Source organism: Pseudogymnoascus destructans (genome assembly GCF_001641265.1).
Source record: "Pseudogymnoascus destructans isolate 20631-21 unplaced genomic scaffold scaffold_3, whole genome shotgun sequence".
Classification (NCBI taxonomy): domain Eukaryota; kingdom Fungi; phylum Ascomycota; class Leotiomycetes; order Thelebolales; family Thelebolaceae; genus Pseudogymnoascus; species Pseudogymnoascus destructans.
In genome coordinates, this window is record NW_020167522.1 from 1,123,070 (window position 1) to 1,141,635 (window position 18,566).

Sequence of the window (18,566 nt, forward strand, 5' to 3'; positions counted from 1 at the left end):
CCTTCATTCCTGGGTGAGAGACATTTCCATCGATTAAGCCTACAGCTCCATGATTAAACATCATATCCCGCAAACGCCGAACCAATACCATATCCTTTGCCTGAATTGTCACTCTCTTCGCATGAATAGCAAGGAGATTTGTCACTATAACTGTTAGTATGTCCCTGTCACTATGTTCAAGTATCATACTCTCAAATTCTCGAATGAGGAAGCATTCGGCAGCTTCCTGGAGAGCTAGGATAGCAGATTGCTGGAAGCGAAGATTGGACTTGAAGTCTTGTGCGATTTCCCTAACAAGACGCTGGAATGAGAGCTTTGGAATAATCAGGCGAGTATCAAGTTGCTGTCTTCTGATATCGCGGAGAGCCTTGGTGCCTATATGTTTATTAGAGAGTTCTGGTAATCCTCTGGTAATCCTCTTACCAGACTTTGCATGGCGCATGGCCTTCTGAGCATGATTGTTGCAAGCTTGAGATGAGCGAACTGGAGCTTTTCTTGCTGTGCGCACAGCCTTTTCCTTTCCCTTTCCCTTTCCACCAAGCCTAGAGCCAGCCTGTAATCCAAGTGGCATCCTTGGTGCTGTGCCGCCAGTTGATCTCCTAGCAGTTTGCTTAATACGAGCCATTTGCTAACATTAAGATGAGTTAGTGAAGTATACACAAGACAAAGAAGTAGATCAAAAGATATATGTACTTACAGTGAGTTTGTAGCAAGGATGTTGTAGAAAGAGTAAAGAAAGAGGTAGAGGTTGAAAGGTATGTGTTTTATTTGAAGGTACGCGTTGTAGTGTTGTTTAGAACAGTAATTATTTGCAGGTGAATATTCCTTGACGAATATAATTGTTTGCAACTTTAAAAAAACAACAACCTTACAACCAACCACCTTCCTTGGTTACGTTCCGATCTACACATTCTTCTTCTCTTTTGCGCTTTACCTCTTCACTAGGACCTCAAGTAAGTTTATTATCTTGATTCTACAGTCAGAACTTCTGATGATCTTCTGCTAATCACGTGTTTAGCATGGCGAAACGCAAGGCACCTGAAGAACTCTCCACTAATTTGAATACTATCAAAGCTCGCAACCGCGTCTCCAACCTTACTGAAGATGAGAAGGCTGTTCATTTAGCACTCAAGGCTGACCATGGCGATCTGAGCTACTACTTAAAGAAGTTATACAAGTCTGCAAAGTATATCGCTGCCTCTGCTGAAGACAAGACACGTCTACAGAATGAATTGAAGGTTGAGCGTATTCGTGTTCGGTAAGTTCCTTCTGGTAATCTCTGGTAGCCTTAATCTAACTATAAACAGGACTGAAAAGGGCACCCATGCATCTTGCATTGCGAATCAGAAAGTCAAGAATACTAGCGCCCCTTCTTCTTCTCCACAAGCCCCACCATCTACTCCGCCACAACTTCTGTCTGAGCTTGCTGCATTTGAGGGTATCACCAGTATCCCAATCGATGACGATCATAACAGCGAATGGGAGGATACTGAGGTTGAAGACGATTTAGAGTTGGAGCTTATGTTACGGCGCGACGATATTTTAAATGACGAGGCTGTTCTACCAGATGAGCTTTCTGATGAAGAGATCGCTAGCATCCAGGCTCTCTTAACTCAAGCACGCATTGATGTTGGTACCTCATAGTCTGGTAATCTTCTGGTAATCTTCTGGTAATACTAACGGTTGATAGGCCCATGAAGAGTCCAATTTCCGCAAGTGGCAACATTTCTGGGATAGCTGTATCCGCTCATATACGAGAAAGGCTGGAAAGCTGAGAAAGAAGCCTGAGCATCTCTTTGAATATATGCCATGGATTGATGTAGAAGAAGGGTACGTCTCTGATCATTCTAGCAATCTTCTAGAGATACTAATGTTTATTATAGCACTTTTCACAACGTTATCCCACCACATAAATATTTCTGTTTGTACGAGCAGGCAGTTTGGACAAACTTTACAGCTTGGAAGTTTGGAAAGTGGGCCCAATTACCAGGACCTGCGCAGTGGTACCCAAAGTCTTACAATCTTGTCGACAACGGATGGTTACAAGTCTCCACTCATAGTTCTAGCTTCAAAGAGGCGTTCTTACTTGTCTACTCTAAGAAATTTGATAAGGAAAAGTGGGCTAAGGTATCAGCTGCACAGGATATGTTGTTTCTGGAGTTAGAGTAGAGGAGAGAAATGGAGTATTTGATTTTCCGACGCGAATAGGGGCTATAGAGATTTAAGTATTTCATCGTAGCCAGACTTCTGGTAATCTTCTGATAATCAAACAATTTGCTACTTGCCAAATGTCATCGCAATATTCAGAGTTGTTTGACTCTGACAATCCTATTTCTAATATATTCTCAGACTCTCTTCCCTCTTCTCAACGACTACCTTCATTAAATCAAATCCCTGCGGGCCTCGAATATACTGGCAAATTAAACCAATTCATCAAATGGACTAAGGATACACACGATGTATTCATTGAGTGGTGGAAGCTATCACGATGGTATGAACAACACTCAGATCATACTACAAAACTCCTTACGAAGATTGCATGGGATTCAACCAACCGGAGTTCTCAATACTGGAGAATTTATCACCAAGGAGCAGACCGGCTTTCTGGAGAACCATGTGTCATTTGTACCTATTGTTCGAAGGCCCTTACGCATCCTGCAATCAAGTCTGCTGGCCCAAAGTCTATGGCAACACATCTTGCATCAGACATTTGCAAAAAGAAGTCACGGATGGGTAAGGATAGTCTCTATCAAATGCGAATCAATCAGATGCGACCTCAACAGGTAAGGATTACCAGATTATTACCAGAATTATATAGGCTAATATCTATAATAGGATCATATTCTCACACAAGAGGCATTTTACGAACAAGTTCTATACACAGTTATCTCAACTCATAGCTCGTTCCGCTCAGTCGAGGATCCTGAATGGAAAAGGCTTGCTATCTTACAGAATCCTCACTATCCACTACCCTCAGCAACAACTATTCGAAACCTCTTAACAACAAAGCTCACACAAATCGAAGAAGAGATGCTACAAGATGTTGTTCCTGGTTCAAAGATTGCATTATCGCTCGACTGTTGGTCAAGTGTTACTCGACTTTCATTTATGGGTGTTATTGCATCATTTATCGACCGTCATTGGAAAATGCAAGAGGTCTTGATTGGGTTTGAACCTATATATACAGAGCATACTGGTGCTGAGTTATGTGGAATACTTGAAAAAGTTATCACAAGGCAGCATTTAGAAGGACGAATTATATCCATTACGACTGATAATGCGTCAAACAACACTTCAATGATGAGAGATGTGGAAATAATGCTTGATAGTATTGCAGACAACGAGCATTTCATTGGAGGAAAAGTACAACACATACCCTGCCTAGCTCACGTTATTCAACTTGCCCTTAGTGCTCTCCTTGGTCGAATCCGGATTACGCCAACAAATCAAGAGATCTTAATGAACTGGGAAGAAGAGAATCAGATGGAGGGCCTTGCAAAGTTGCAGAAGGACAAGGGTATTGGATTTACACTTGGAAAGGTATATATTCTCTTGTTAGTTCTGGTAAACTTCTGGTAGTCTTTTCTAATATCTCATAGCTCCGGAAGCTCACTATCTTTGTTAATTCAAGTCAAACTCGAAGGAACAGGTTTATGACTTTGCAAAAGGCAAACATGAACCGGGGTCAATCATCTCAGAGGCTTCTTCGACTTATTCAAGATGTATCAACTCGATGGGATTCGACATGCCATATGCTTCTGCGAGCACAGCAACTCAAGTCAACAATCAATCAATATACTCGAGGCGATCATGGTGCTCACATGTTCAGACTTAGCGAGCTAGAATGGAAGCACATCGAATACATCATTGATCTTACAAGGCCATTCAACTTCTTTACAACAAACATTGGATCGTCAGCCGGACCTACTGTCTGCTATACACTTGGAGTATATCAAAAACTCTTATCAACGCTTGAAGGAACTCGGCACCGGCTACGGCATAAGACATATCCATGGGCAGCAAAGATGACTTTAGCAATCGATGCTGCAGAGAAGAAGATTAGGAAGTATTATAACAAGCTATACACAAATACTGGATCTATCTTCGCATTTGCTAGTATCTTAAATCCTAGTGTGAAGCTCTCACACTTTAACAAAAAGGTTTGCAAGCTTGACTTTTCAATACGAAATTGGGAGACAGAGTTTGAACAACAGTTTAGGACTCTTTATAAAGAGCAGTACTCTACAGTGCGAGTTGCGAGTCAATCAGGATTACGAGATGCAGATATGGATCCATTAGCCTTAGTATTGCAGCAAAGTCAGACATTAAATGGGACTCGGGGCCAGCGAGAGGAATATGTGAATGAGGCTGATCTCTATCTTGATGCTCGTAAGTTTCTGGTAATCTTCTGATAATCTTATTCTAACTTGTATAGCACATATCTACACAAAGATATTGCTATTTTGGCAACAAAAGGAAGAGCAATTTCCTGGTCTATCAGCAATGGCTCGTGATATACTTTGTATTCCTGCTGCTGAGTCTGGAGTTGAGCGAGTCTTTAGTGCCGCAAGGGACGTATGTGGCCACCGACGTGGTCAACTTAATCCTGAGACGATTAAGAGTATTATGCTTATATATTACTCTCGACAATACAAGAATTGTCAAGGTCATCGTGACAAGCTTGCAGATATGATGGACGTCGTTGATATGACTGAGGAGCAAGTCGAAGAAGAGTATGAGGCACAACGACAACGGATGTGCAATTCTATCGAGTTACAATATATCAGCGATGAAGAAGAACCACGATCAAATACACATATCCGAGAGACATATTCAAAGGTACAATATCCTCCGTTTAATCCTCAGCGGCCACAGCAACAGCAAGACTTATCACAAGCTGCACATGAAGAACGACAAATGCGCTACCAACAAGGTGAAGAAAGAGATAGGGCTGACCGTCTTAACGAGACCTTATACGACATCCCAGATGACGATATCCCAGATAATGAAGATATAAGAGAAGATGGTAATAATGAGGAGCCTATACTTCCAACTATTCATGACGATGAAGATAAGGATATGCCGTCCTCGCCACCAACGCCTATCCAACGCCCTCGGAAGACTGGAAGAGATCTACTTGATATCTTTCAAGCTACTCGTCAAGACCCTATAAATACTTTAGGTATTAGTAGGTCTGGCCGGCCTCATCAAGCAAGGTGGAAAGATGTTCTTGAGCATATATAATATAGTGTTCTGATAATCTTCTGATAATCGTGGTACTTAGATAGAGGAATATACGTGATTCGTTCTCACAGCTTATTAGAGATGGTAGAGTGATGCTGATAAATGTAATACTTTAAGTTAACTTACAACTGTAACCATAAAACAGTATTAATCGTATGAGGGACTGTTCACGTAATGCATATATCTTACACGTGACAGCCGAGTACTCACTGGGTTTTTACAGAGTAACTGAGTATTGGCCTCACTCACCGAGTCGAGTGAAAGGTTCAGCTACTCACCCAGCTGAGTAACCCACTGAGTGAGTGAGCCGAGTATTGGGCGAGTAGTGCGCAGCCTAGTCGTGATGCACACTCTGCTTCACCAACAGAACCTGGTGTATACTGGGTTTCAGCCCCATATTCTGCTTCCTTACGAAGCCTACAAATACTGTACGTAGGCCCATTAGACAGTGTAAAAAAATTCAATCGATCTATTTATTCTATATACTGTATTACCTGAAGCCTCCTGTTCCGTTGTGCCGTTGTGAGAATTTTTGGTTACCGGAGAATACCACCCGATTTTGGGTGTGGATCCCCGGTTCCCATAATCACTTCGAACAATTATCACATGATGTTAGAATCACGTGGCCTCTGTTGGAGGTAATTGCGGAGTACGGAGAACCACACACAGAATCGTGTGGTAATCTCTGGTCACTGTATGAATCTCTTACGGGCAGCAGAACAGAGGCTTCAACAATAGAATAATATAATCAATTGAATTACTCACTAAACTACGGGTCTACGTACGCTATTTGTAGGCCTGGGGGAAACCCCCAAAACCCCGAGGGTTTGGGTTCCTACACCCAAACTGAAGTGATACACAGAGCTGGGAAAGACAGTCCCATGGAGAAAAGTGCCATTTTGGGCGCAAAAGACTACCGTATTCCCATGGGATGTCCGTTTCCCCCAACAGCCTCGGCAACTATATGAGGACAACTAGATAGCTGTCCTCGATGCTAAAGCAACAGTTATCCAGGAGCAGAAGGAGCACTAAGGTGCTATAGGGGCGAGGGGTGAGGCTTCTTTCCTCACTTAGGCAGCAATGCTTCTTATAATGAAGGAGAAGCAGGTTATCAACCTACCATTACCCTCACCACAGAACCTGCTCCTAGCGCTCTAAGCATAGCAATTAGTAAGTGGTGATAGAGTTTAAGATGCTGTTATCATTAAGGATAGTGACAGTCTTAGCCAGACTCCATTATTACCACTTACTAGTGCCTCTTGTTGTGGATGTCATAGTTGAGCTCTACGGGTGACAGTTTTCTAGAGTAATATGCAACTGGTTTGAGCTTCTGTCTTTGTCTAGTTGACTTAGACATGCTCTAATCGCGAAATAAGAAGAGTCCGTCTCTAGGACTATCTTCTTTGCAGGGTCGAATGTGGCTAAGATAGGTGCTTCTGTGAACTTTGTCTTAAGTTCTTAGAATGCAGCTTCTGCCTTGTCTACCCATTTGAACGTGAGGTCTTTCCTTGTAAGCTCTGCAAATGGTTGAGCAACTTTGGAATATCCTATAATAAACCTTCGGTAGAAGTTGGCAAAAATCATTCCTTAGCTAGCTTAGGTGTTGCATTTTCCTTCTAACGTTCGATGGTTTATGAAGTCAGCGAGGTAATTAGAGATCCATTCTAAGGCTGGTCCTTGTAGGAGGGCCACGGCCTATAGGATCTGTTCCACTTCTTAGGTGAAGTGTTTGGCGTTAAACATCATCTATAGCTCTGTCTAGATGAGGAAACTCTTAAGCTTCTTGCGATCCCCATGAAAGGTATTAGGGAATGCAATCTGAAGCTTGTCTGAGGGGTGAGCCTATGTGGCTTTGATGATAGTTTTAGTGGCTACCTTCCCTTTTGTTTCAACATTTGATCTAGTATCATCTCTAGCCATGTTGCTTTGTGTGTAAGCTGGTACCTCGTAGAAGTGGTGCTCAAAGTGTAACGCTAACTTCTAAACGATAGGAGAAACAGAGGTTTCTTGCATAAGGTTGACTTGACAGAGGAGGCAGGGGATTAAACACAAAGGCTTTCTAAGTAACACATTATAGTATAAGTAACACATTATAGTATTGTAAAGAATACTATATTAAGTTGAGCACGAAGCTCCTATCTAAGGGAATACTATCTATTTATATAGTGGCGTCGTGCCAAAGGGATATCAGAGATATTATGGATAACAAATATCCATCATATCCTCCGCTATCCACCACATGGGGTTGTGGCTGTAAATGCTAGCCTTGTGACTCATAGGTCAGGTTACCAGAGCCTAGCCCCGCTAGCCCTGTAACCATGACATTACATAACTACGGGCCTACATACGCTATTTGTAGCCCTAGAGAAACCCCAAAGTCCTGATGAGCCGAGCTTCCAGGGCTCAGCTGCACCTAAATCAGTGGCTTCCAATAGTCTGGTGCTACTGCTTGGCTCGAGAGCTAACTGGGGAGCTAGACAATCCCCCAGAGGAAAACTTGTCATTTCAGGTGTAAGAGCCCATCATAATGCATGGGAGCGTTTCCCCCAACAGGCCTGAGTAAGATACCGTGAACCCGTGCCACATGGTTGTCATACTGACATTCGTTGCACTCAGTTTGCTATCAAACTCAGAAATCTCCTCCTCAAACCTACAAGTCACTATACATATTTTGGCTTGTCACACCAACAACAAGAGCAATACTACTCAACGATTGCTACAACCCTCTATGATTCATTACACGTCATTGATCCTTAGTTACTGGGCCAATATGACCACATAGCATATCTCTACAACCCTCTATGATTCATTACATGACATCACTCATACTACCACATGACATATCTCTACCAACTAGAGGCCTAGGAGCATGAACGATAGCTCTAAAAGCTCCTACGAACCTCTATGATTCATTACATGTCATCGCTCTTTAGTTACCCACAAGATTGGTTAAGTTATGACATAATCTGTCTATAGGGGTACTCTGACCTTGGACCTCCTTTCACTTCCTATAGGCTAGGAACCTAGGAGATGGTTCTATGGGATTTTCTTACGTCGACTACAGTTACCAAGCCTGGTTAGTCATGGAAAGTCTTGGAAAATGAGAGAACTACACTCCTTTAGCATAAATAGGATTGCCCTTTCCTTAAGAAAGGGCAAGCAGACAATACAGTAAATCGACTATCACATACTTCCACGTCTTTTCCAAGCTTCCAAGCATTCATCTTGTTACTCCTTGTTTCTGAAAAGTCAGTGAGGTGTTAACCTCTGACTTACCCCTGAGTTCCCAGATTCAACATTTGTTGCAACTTGTCTGAACCACTTCACTACATCACACACCTGATTGCTGCATTGTGGAATAGTCTAAGCTACGACCCTTTGGCTCTGTTTTCTAAGACAGTGTGTTGTCTTAGTAAATTCATCCCTTCCTTGGGTGGCTAGATTCTCACATCTGGTGCACCCACCATTACATGCACCCACCATTACAATATGTCTCCGAAGCTTAGCAAGTGTATTCATAACTTCTGTACGAGAATCAACAGTGCGTGGGATTCGCGCAGCACCTTGCTCACACCTATATGTCTCTGCCTCTGCTGAAGGGTCTGCTTTAAGCGTCTTTAAAGCATGTTGAACAGCGATATTAATAATGTGTGTAATACAACGTACATCGCCTTCCTTGACAGTGAATGTCCATGGCTGTTGCATATAAGTCGAATGATTGCTAGCTAAGCGCTCGTACTCAGCAAGCATAACAGTGTTAGCTGATGCTTGCAAGATATTCACCGCTGTGAATTGGCTCTTTTAGATGAATCACATCTAGCAGATTTGACTTCTGCTGCCACTTGCTATTAATCCAATGTGCTGTTACTGCAGAGTATTCAGTGTAGTTGCGTGCAGACCACGAGTCGGTAGTTAAGCATATCCGGCCTCCATTTGCAATATGAGAATGAAGTTCTGCTTGTAACTGAGCACGGCATAGTGAGAACCGCCTTTGAAGGTCGCGGTGTAGCGTTCTAGCAGATACTGACAAAGTAATAGGGCTTAAGAATTGAATAATTTGACGAAAAGATAGACTATCAACAAGGCGTAATGACAGATTGTTTGATACTACAAATTGGAGCAGTAAATCTCTATACTTTGATGCATTGACTGGCTGCTTAGCCGTTGTCTTCTTTAGCTCAAAGAATGATGAGCTACTTGACAGACTTGCTTGTAGCTGGTCATTCTTTCTCATGGTAAATGAGATTTGCGGGTGCTTTTGGGTGTAGTGCTTCCATAAGTTGCCAGTTGATTTATCCGAGAATACCAATGGCTGCGGTGAGTATCCGCAGTCTGGCTGGTTACAGATAACCCGAATAGTTGGTGGTGTAGTGTCCAACAGTGTACGCCTATATAGATTCTTAACAAATAGTGGTGAGGAGCTTGGTGGAAGCATTGTGCGTGGCGTCTGGAGACAGAGCGACGGAATAAGGGTAGGTAAGGTTGACTCATTAACCTCATCAATGCCAATGTCATCAAGGCCAATAGGCACATCTGATAATGATGAGTCGCTCATTGTGTGTTATGGCATGCACATTACGAGCATATCACGACTATATTCAAGACGTTAGATTCTGAATACTTGGCAAGGCTTGGCATATACCCGGATATATACCTACCTACTTGAAATACCCGGGTAGTTTCTCAGAAAAAAAAAGGTAGGTATATACCCGGGTATATACCCGGATACGCTGGGTATATACCTACCCGTGCCGAACACTGGTCATGATTATTATGATTATTTGTGCTAACCCTATGGCTGGTACAATAAGTATTAGCTGATCGTAAATTTAGACAGAACCAGAATAAATTAAGAACACGAACAATTAAATCCTATAACGTGGTTGTACACCGAGTCGTGAATGTCACCGAGTCGTGAACTTTTCCCTACTTAGCTACCTACGAACTTCAACACGCGTTTCCTCCACAACTACCAATGGAAATCCAAACCCAAGAAGCGCGAATCATTCTAGCTATTGAGGCTCTTCAAACATGTAAATCGCTTAATCGCAGGTCTGCATCAATACTATATAAAGTGCCTTATTCTACGCTTACTGATAGAATGGCCGGCCGACCTTCTCGACGCGAAACCAAAGCCAATAGTCATAAATTGACTGAGCTAGAAGAGGAAGTGATTATTCGAAATATATTGGATATGGATGCAAGAGGATTTGCGCCTCGGCCTGCTAGTGTGGAGGATATGGCAAATTATATCCTTGAATCGCGTGGGGGAAAGCACGTTGGGACGCGGTGGGCATATCGATTTATACAACGCCGCCCCGAGTTAAAGACGCATTTTAATCGCGTTTATGACTTTCAAAGAGCCTTGTGCGAAGATCCTGAGCTTATTGGAGCGTGGTTTCAACTTGTGCAGAACATGAGAGCAAAGTACGGCATCCAAGACTGCGATTTCTACAACTTTGACGAGACGGGCTTCATGATGGGCGTTATTAGCTCAGCTTTAGTTGTTACACGCGCCGATCGACGTGGCAGAGGCAAGGCAGTTCAGCCTGGCAATCGGGAATGGGCTACAGCAATTGTTTGTGTGAATGCTGAAGGCGGGAGTATCCCTCCGTTTTTAGTAGTTCAAGGGAAATGTCACCTTTCAAGTTGGTATACTGAAGGCGGCCTTCCTCACAATTGGGTAATTAAACCAACAAGCAATGGATGGACCAACAACGAGACAGGTCTAGAATGGCTTCATCATTTCGATAAACATACTTGCAGTCGTGCAAAAGGACCATATCGGATGTTGGTTTTAGACGGGCATGAAAGTCACGAATCAGCTGCGTTTCAGGAATATTGCAAAGCAAACAACATCATAACTCTCTGTCTACCTCCTCACTCGTCTCACCTAACTCAGCCACTTGATGTTGGGTGCTTTAGTGTTCTTAAACGCATGTATGGGCGTCAAATTGAGACCTTTATTAAGGCTCATATAAACCATATTACAAAGGTTGAGTTTTTTATAGCTTTCCACACAGCTTATAACCAGTCAATAACAACTCAAAACGCCAAAGCTGGATTTCGCGGAGCTGGTTTAGTGCCCTTTGATCCGCAAGTAATCATTTCAAAGCTAGACGTCAAGTTGCGGACTCCTACACCTACAGGACCCCCCTCTATAGACGCTGATCCTTGGGTTTCTCAAACGCCTCGCAACCCAATAGATGCTCTCTCACAGACTACTCTAGTTAAAAATCGCATTGCACGGCACCAAGGAAGCTCGCCAACCCCCATTTTTGCTACTGTTACTGCATTAGCTAAAGGGACAGAGATTTTGGCACATGAAATGACTTTATTGTCAGCTGAAGTCCGCACCCTTCGAGCAGCAAACGAAGCTCTTAGCAAACGCTGGAGGGCTAAAAAGTCTCGTGTCCGTCAAGGGTGTGCACTTTCTGTAGGGGATGCACATGATGATTTGTCCCAAAGGGCAGTTACGGAGCAAATAAATCGCGAGAAGCGCTCTGGAGGGGTTGGTAGGAATGAGGGGCAACCAGGTGTACGACATTGTGGCACTTGCGGGGGGGCTGGCCATAATGCACGAACTTGTCAGGAGGTCATAGAAGTACTTAGCTCATCAGATTCTGAATAGTTTTAGTTTTAATACATGTTGTGGTTGTTTAATTATACCTTACAGTGGTGGGTATAAAAAAGTTTCACGACTCGGTGACATTCACGACTCGGTGTACAACCACGTTAACAATAAATTATATTAATTAACCTTAAGAATAAGTATATAGTAGTAATAGGTATACATAAACCAATTGTACTCTCTAGAAAATAAATATCTACTCCTAATACTTCATGTACCATCCCTTTGCCTCGATGCATGCCTTGATCTGGTCTGGCATTAACCTAATGAGCGACTCAAAAAGGGAGTTGGGCAATTCATCCCAACACACTTTAAGTGCCTCCTCGAGTTCCGTACGTATCTCATCTGTATTCATACGGCTTGTCATAAGATGTAGGTACTTCTCTGCCATAAGCTCTTTTAATGCTTTCTATGCATGTTCAATCGGGTTGAGATTAGGTGAGTATGGCGGCCAATCAGTTGTTAAAATGTCGTAATTCTCAAACCATTTAACAACTTTTCCTGTAGTATAGATTCTTGCATTATCTTGTATGAAAATAAGTCCTTCCTCGTAGTAAACCTGTAAACGTACATCAAGACTTCAAGATATGAGTTTGTAGAGTATCCATGCTTCATAGACTCAAAGTCTCGGTCAACCACTTTTTATCACCCCAAAATGCAGCCCGTACTATGATTCTAATATCTTTACTAGATCTGTAAGTTTCAACAAGTTCTGGCTTCCACTTGTCTTGTGGTAAGCCAAAACACCACACTTGCTTTCAGTGTTGCCAGTAGTGTGATATTGCAATATATTGCAAATAAAATCTACTATTGCACTGCAACAATATTTGAATTCCGACTATTGCACTGCAACAATATATTGCAATATTAGTATTGCAATATTGAAGCTATTGCAATATACTGATAGTATTAGATGGGCTTTACTATCACTATCTAGCTGTCGCCTACCAACTATCCAACCATGCTGTGGAATGACCTCCCAACCACGACTTTAATGACTCTAAGGCTTCTAATGTCTCCGCTTTCATCTGGTTTCTCTTATCTGTCATTGTAGCCTTTGCACTCGAGAATAGGCGCTCTGGTTCAGCCTCCATTGCTGGTATTGATAGAATATCTAATGCCATAACTGCGAGTGCAGGGTAGGTTGTCTTTTGCTCTAACCACCATGCTCTTGGGTCTACAATAGGTGTGCAGGCAGCGTCACAATATCGTATGTATTTGTCTATAGTAGGTGCTTGTTGTTGCTTCTGTTCTCTCCACTTCTGAAGGCCCGTCTTGGGTTTTGTGGCTTGTTCAATGGTAGTAAGAACTGGAAGCTCTGCCGCTTTGTATTGGCTCTTCCAAAGATCTTGCACTGCCTCTTTTGCTGCTATAACCCATTCAAGTGGCCAATGGGCATCAAAATAGGTCCACTTCTGTGATGGTATTAATACCATTGCAGCGGTATATACAGCTGACCTCTCTGTCAGGGTATAATATTGATTCAATTTGGCCCAACCCAAGTTTATCATTGGCGCCATAAATGCATCATCAATGTACTTGATTTTCTGCTGCTCAAGGTGATCTAAGAGGTAATCCATTGTAGGCAAGACTCTTTTAAGTGTAGCCTGTTGCCCTTCTGTTGCAAGGGTTGCCTCTTGAAAAGCCTGTAGGACCTCGTGGATATGCTCAAGCTTGGTCCACTCTTCAGGTGCTAGCATATCCAACTGAATGTCAGCTTTGTATTGAAAGCAATAAAGGTCAATTGCAATCCTGATATCAGCCTGGATCGCGCGATCGATCATTGGAAACCAAGAGTTCCAGCGTGTCTGTTGATCTCTAATAAGACGCCTGCCATGGCTTAACTGTAAAAAGGTCTCTTCTCTCTGGGGACTACGTTGAATGAATACAACGATATTATGAAGCTTGCCAAGAGGACCCTTTTGACGCCACAGATCCATTTCTAACTCGGTAGGAGTAGTGTATATACCAGGGTTGCTTTCAGAAGAGAATGCCTCGTTATCATATCCAAAGAGGAAAGCCTGGGCAACAAGATTGATAATATGGCCATTGCAACGAAGCCGATGATGTATAGCGTTATATTCAATGTTATACTCATTAAGTAGCAGGGCCGAAAGAGTTGCAATCATAGTATCATTATTAGTTGCGTTATCCATCATGAAGTAGCTTAGTTTTGAAGCAATTCCAAACTCTGCAATTACCTTCACAATTATGAGGGCTTGATTCTCTCCTGTATGCCTTCCGTGGATCTCTCGTAAGCCAAGCACTGATTGACAAAGATCTCCGTTCTCTGCAATATAGTGGCCAATAATGCCAACTAGAGGAAGCTTGTTCGGAGAAGTCCAAAGATCCACGGTAAAGTGAATCTTTGAAAGTGCTGACTGTACACGTGCTATCACTTGGTTTCGTTCGTTGTCGTAGCATCTCATTGTCCATTTATGTATTGTACTGTGACTTGTTGGAAGCCAGTTATTGACCTCTGGATTAAGGTATGCAAGGAGGTTTCTGAATTCGGAGATTTCGACTATATTGAACGAGACCGAACAACGTGATATCCATTGAATAAAGAGCTGCTCAAGAGTTGATGGGTTGATTGTGGTTGATTGAACTGAGTCAAGACGACGTCGTTTGTATTGCGTTTCAAGGCCTCGTGCCATCGCAGTAGATATACTTAATTGCTGAAGGGTGTTTTGTTGCTCCCGGCTATCAACAATCTCATGTACAGTCTGTAGATGAACTGCAATAAATGCTGTACCACCAGACTCTCTGTACTCCTTTGGACAATACTTGCAACGCCAGTATATAGCCTCAGAGCCTTCCTGTTGATATATTGTGTCAATTGGACCCGGCATATGCTTCCATACAAAGGATGTCCGCGCCCGACGCTTTTCTGTTGGTTTTCGTCTATATCGTTTGGTAGAAGAGGAGGATATGACGGGATCGAACGATTCGAGGTCTGGAGTATCGTGGCTAGAAAGAACACTTGATTCAGGGGGTGGCGATGATGCGCCTGAAGGGTCCATTTTGTCTTGATACAATAGTATTTACATTAAAGGCTTCAATTTCTACAGGACAAGAGATCGGTGAAAACTCTATCTCATACCCTGTTAATATTGCAATATCCTAGTCATATATTGCGATAGGTAATTTTGAATATTGCACTGCAACAATATCGTAATTTTTACTATTGCACTGCAAATAATATTGCAATATTATTGCAATAGATATTGCAATAGTCAAATACTACTGCCAACACTGCTTGCTTTTTCCCACTCCCTCGCTCAATAGAGCACTCATCACTCTACATGTATTTCCGCCATCTTTCTACATCCTAATGTGCTTGACATTTACACATAGAAGCCGATTTGCCGCATGTACCTTCGTGAGTTCTGGTCGCTTTTTTGCTCGCTAATGTGCAAGTCCATTCTCTTTTGCAATTGACTTTATCTTTCCATCACTCATTTTTAGACCTATGTCTTCGCGGCGTTGCTAGAACGTGAGTTTTAGGTGTAGTCGGAAATTGCGAAGCATAGTTCGACAGCCCCATATGCTATAGAGCAATGGCCGGCCAGATCGAGGGAGTGATTTGCCGTTCTGTCTTGGTTTTTCGAGTGCAATAGCACCGCGCGCGAGTGTTGCGTTAGGAGCCCAATCTCCCGTATCGATTTCCTAGCCATTGCAAGGCCCTCAATTCGACCTCTCTCATTTGGCGATAGTTCAATACCACGACCCCTTCGATTTGCATTAACAGGGCCTAACGGCGTACGTGGTGTACTCATATTGTAATTATCATATTATAGATAATTAATTACAGTCGCGAGAAATCGCGCTTTTACGCGTTTCGGCTAATACTTATTGTCGCTTACTGTACAGTAGCTGGATTTTACAAAGAGTTGCTCCACCGCCGCCAGCGCCTATACGGTGGCATTTTGGCCCTAAAATGACGGTTTTTCCCAGTGTTATTGTCGGGCTCCCCAATTGGTGCTTGGCATGAGCCAGTCGAAGGGTCACCAAAGACACCACATGATTTGCGCGCGGTCGCAATATCTTGGCCCTTCCTTCAACAAGTGGATCGAGGACCCCAAGGCACGTGCTAGGTCCCTTGACTCATAAATCACTTCTCGCACAGGCGTTCTCCACTATGAATTACACTTCTTCTGTCTCGCACGGATTTCTGCAGGGCTCACTCTGTCGTATAGTCGTATAGTTCACCAGAGCTGTCGTCCATGTACTGTGGCGTAGGATTGCGGAATGAGTCCGTATTAACTACCGTCGCTGTATTCTTCAAGCTTAACCTCTACTTCCTGGCCTGGGATATTTTACCCTGTGTTTTCAACTACTTGCTAGTCCCGTCGTCGTCTGAATCTTCAAGCATGCGTCGTCGCTGCCTCGGTTTGGTGCCACCACAGCAGCCAAGCCAATGTGCGAGGTAGTTGCTTTTCTAGAATATCCTGTTAGCCTAAGCTTACCCTATATAATAGGCGGATATATCAGATTTCTCCATTATTAATCAAAGCAACAGCCAACCATCGGTCCTCTTGTGCGGTCAGAAATAACCCTCAGATACCTTACGGGCGATGGCCCATTTTTTTAGACGGTTGTGGCATTCTTTGATAGGGGCTGGCCTAATTTTACATGGGTGATTTGTGGGCCATATGATGCTCGCCAGACCAGTCCAGGACTAGTTGCCCAGTACAATATCTCCACCGTAACAGTATTCAACACTATGATAGGCCTCTCAAGTGATATCCATGGCACCAAATATCCTTCAAAACTGAGCTAATAAACTAAGTGCTCTATGAGAGAGTATGGAAATAGCTGTACAATAGTATCGTCATTATGACAGGATTGTTTCGAAACTACAGTCAAACCCTTGTTAAGACGATGGCATCCGTAGCAAGGATTTCCATCGTCTTATTGTATATATCGTTATATAGAGTAATATTATGTAATCCACCTATCTAATGTAACCTGCTGCTGTGACTGGGCTTGAATAGCCTCAAAGGCTGTTTGCAGCCGCTCTAGTGCCTGTATATGCCCTGTAGTAAGGGCATCCTGGCCTTCAGAATACTCAATCAGTATCCGGAGGGCATCCTGGGCCTCCTTTGCCGTAGGCGCAGGCTCCTCAGGCTGCTCCTCCTCTTCCATTACTCATTTTTAGACCTATGTCTTCGCAGCGTTGCTAGAACGTGAGTTTTAGGTGTAGGCAGAAATTGCGAAGCATAGTATAAAATCAACCCACCACATACAGCAATGACCTCAGACCCAAATGCAAAATATACAGCAGAGGATTTCAGTAATACAAATCGCCAGCGTAGACCTAGGTGGCCAGTTTATGGGGCAAATCTTCAGAGGCATGTTACACATCAGACCAACCAGATGAACTGGGCTGAGGCCACCCGGAGACAACTTCTACAGCTTCCTGTTCTAGATACTGAGTCAAGTAACACTCGACCCTATGTGCTACCTCCTTCACTAACATTAAATCAGCCAGAAGACTACTATACTCAGTATAACGCCAATGACGACAACGAGCGTGCTTGGGTCCCTCAATCACAGTCTAATGCCAACGGGTCTACAATGCCAATTATGGAACCAGACTCGGTCTATACATGTACAGAGGAAGCCTATCAAACCGACTACAATGAAGCTTTATTAAGAGACAATGACTACTCAGATGATGGCTCTGTGGAGAGTCCTCAAGTTCTCCGGTATATCTTTGACGCGAACAATAAGACGGCTGCCAAGATGGTAATCCTCACATCATACGACACACTTTCTGCAAGAACTCTCCAGAAGCCCCGTCATCAACCAGGTGACAAAGATAGGCTTATCCAGCCTTCGGAGTGGAAAAGTAAATGGAAGGGAGTTTTCCACACCGTCATCCTAGATGACGGGCATAAGGTCTGCAATTCCTTGACGCAGATCCATGTTGCAGTGGCAAGGTTATGTGTGAAACACCACTGGTTTCTAACTGGTACTCCAGTCCAGAATCAAAGCCTGGTAAGTGAACCCATTCCTATACATGTACAGGGCCCTGCTAATAATGAAGGATATATTGGGACCGTTGAATATCCTCTGGCCCGAGATCAGGAAGGGCGCCCACCTCACCAAAGAACGGATTAGGTGGCTTGGAACGCTAAAAGGCACTTACCAAGACTTCGATCTTCTACTAGAGCCAGATGTCCTACCTACATCATGGAAATGCCTCATTGCAGCTGATCCATACCATGTTCGCCAGCTTCTCAACCGCGGCAATAGAAAAACCATCAATAGACTATATAGGTGCATGGAACAGTTATTGGTACTCCGGCAGTCGACTGCCACTTCAATCCCTACAGACAGCAATGGCAGCCATTTGCAACTGAAGAGCCTTATGCTCCCGCATGAAATAACCACAGCACTGCTTAGGATGACCTCTTCGGAAGCTGCGGAATATCAATTCTTCCACCAGGGTTTCATTAAGTAAGTATAATGCATGCATTCTCTACACCCTGAAGTGCTAACATACAGAAGGGATTACGAGGAAGGGTTGGAGATTTGGTTGAAAGAAAAGGAGCACCAAGTAGATCCTACTGCTGATCTAAAGAGTTTTCCCTGCATCACTGGCCCAATGTGTTCCATGACTATCAATGCTGTCTCGACCTTATTGAGTCGCTTTCACCAAACCTTTACTCACACCAAGGTGTGA

The 18,566-nt window shown here is 43.3% G+C and overlaps 3 protein-coding genes across 3 annotated transcripts; 2 read left to right on the top strand and 1 right to left on the bottom strand.

Moving 5' to 3' along the window:
• Positions 1-1,019: 1,019 nt before the first annotated feature.
• VC83_01644 (uncharacterized protein) lies at positions 1,020-2,457 on the top strand (the record flags this gene model as incomplete). The annotated part of the gene is made up of 4 exons (XM_024465319.1): positions 1,020-1,258; positions 1,308-1,629; positions 1,691-1,830; positions 1,884-2,457. 4 exons carry the CDS (start codon positions 1,020-1,022, stop codon positions 2,167-2,169), a joined length of 987 nt encoding a protein of 328 aa, XP_024327149.1. The 3' UTR covers positions 2,170-2,457.
• Positions 2,458-16,211: 13,754 nt separating this feature from the next.
• VC83_01645 (uncharacterized protein) lies at positions 16,212-17,023 on the bottom strand (the record flags this gene model as incomplete). The annotated part of the gene is made up of 2 exons (XM_024465320.1): positions 16,212-16,316; positions 16,847-17,023. 2 exons carry the CDS (start codon positions 17,021-17,023, stop codon positions 16,212-16,214), a joined length of 282 nt encoding a protein of 93 aa, XP_024327150.1.
• A 105-nt stretch (positions 17,024-17,128) lies between these two features.
• Positions 17,129-18,566, top strand: VC83_01646 (uncharacterized protein; the record flags this gene model as incomplete). Its single annotated transcript, XM_024465321.1, has 4 exons — positions 17,129-17,318; positions 17,370-17,878; positions 17,928-18,340; positions 18,389-18,566. The coding sequence occupies 4 exons, from the start codon at positions 17,129-17,131 to the stop codon at positions 18,564-18,566; spliced, it is 1,290 nt and encodes a 429-aa protein (XP_024327151.1).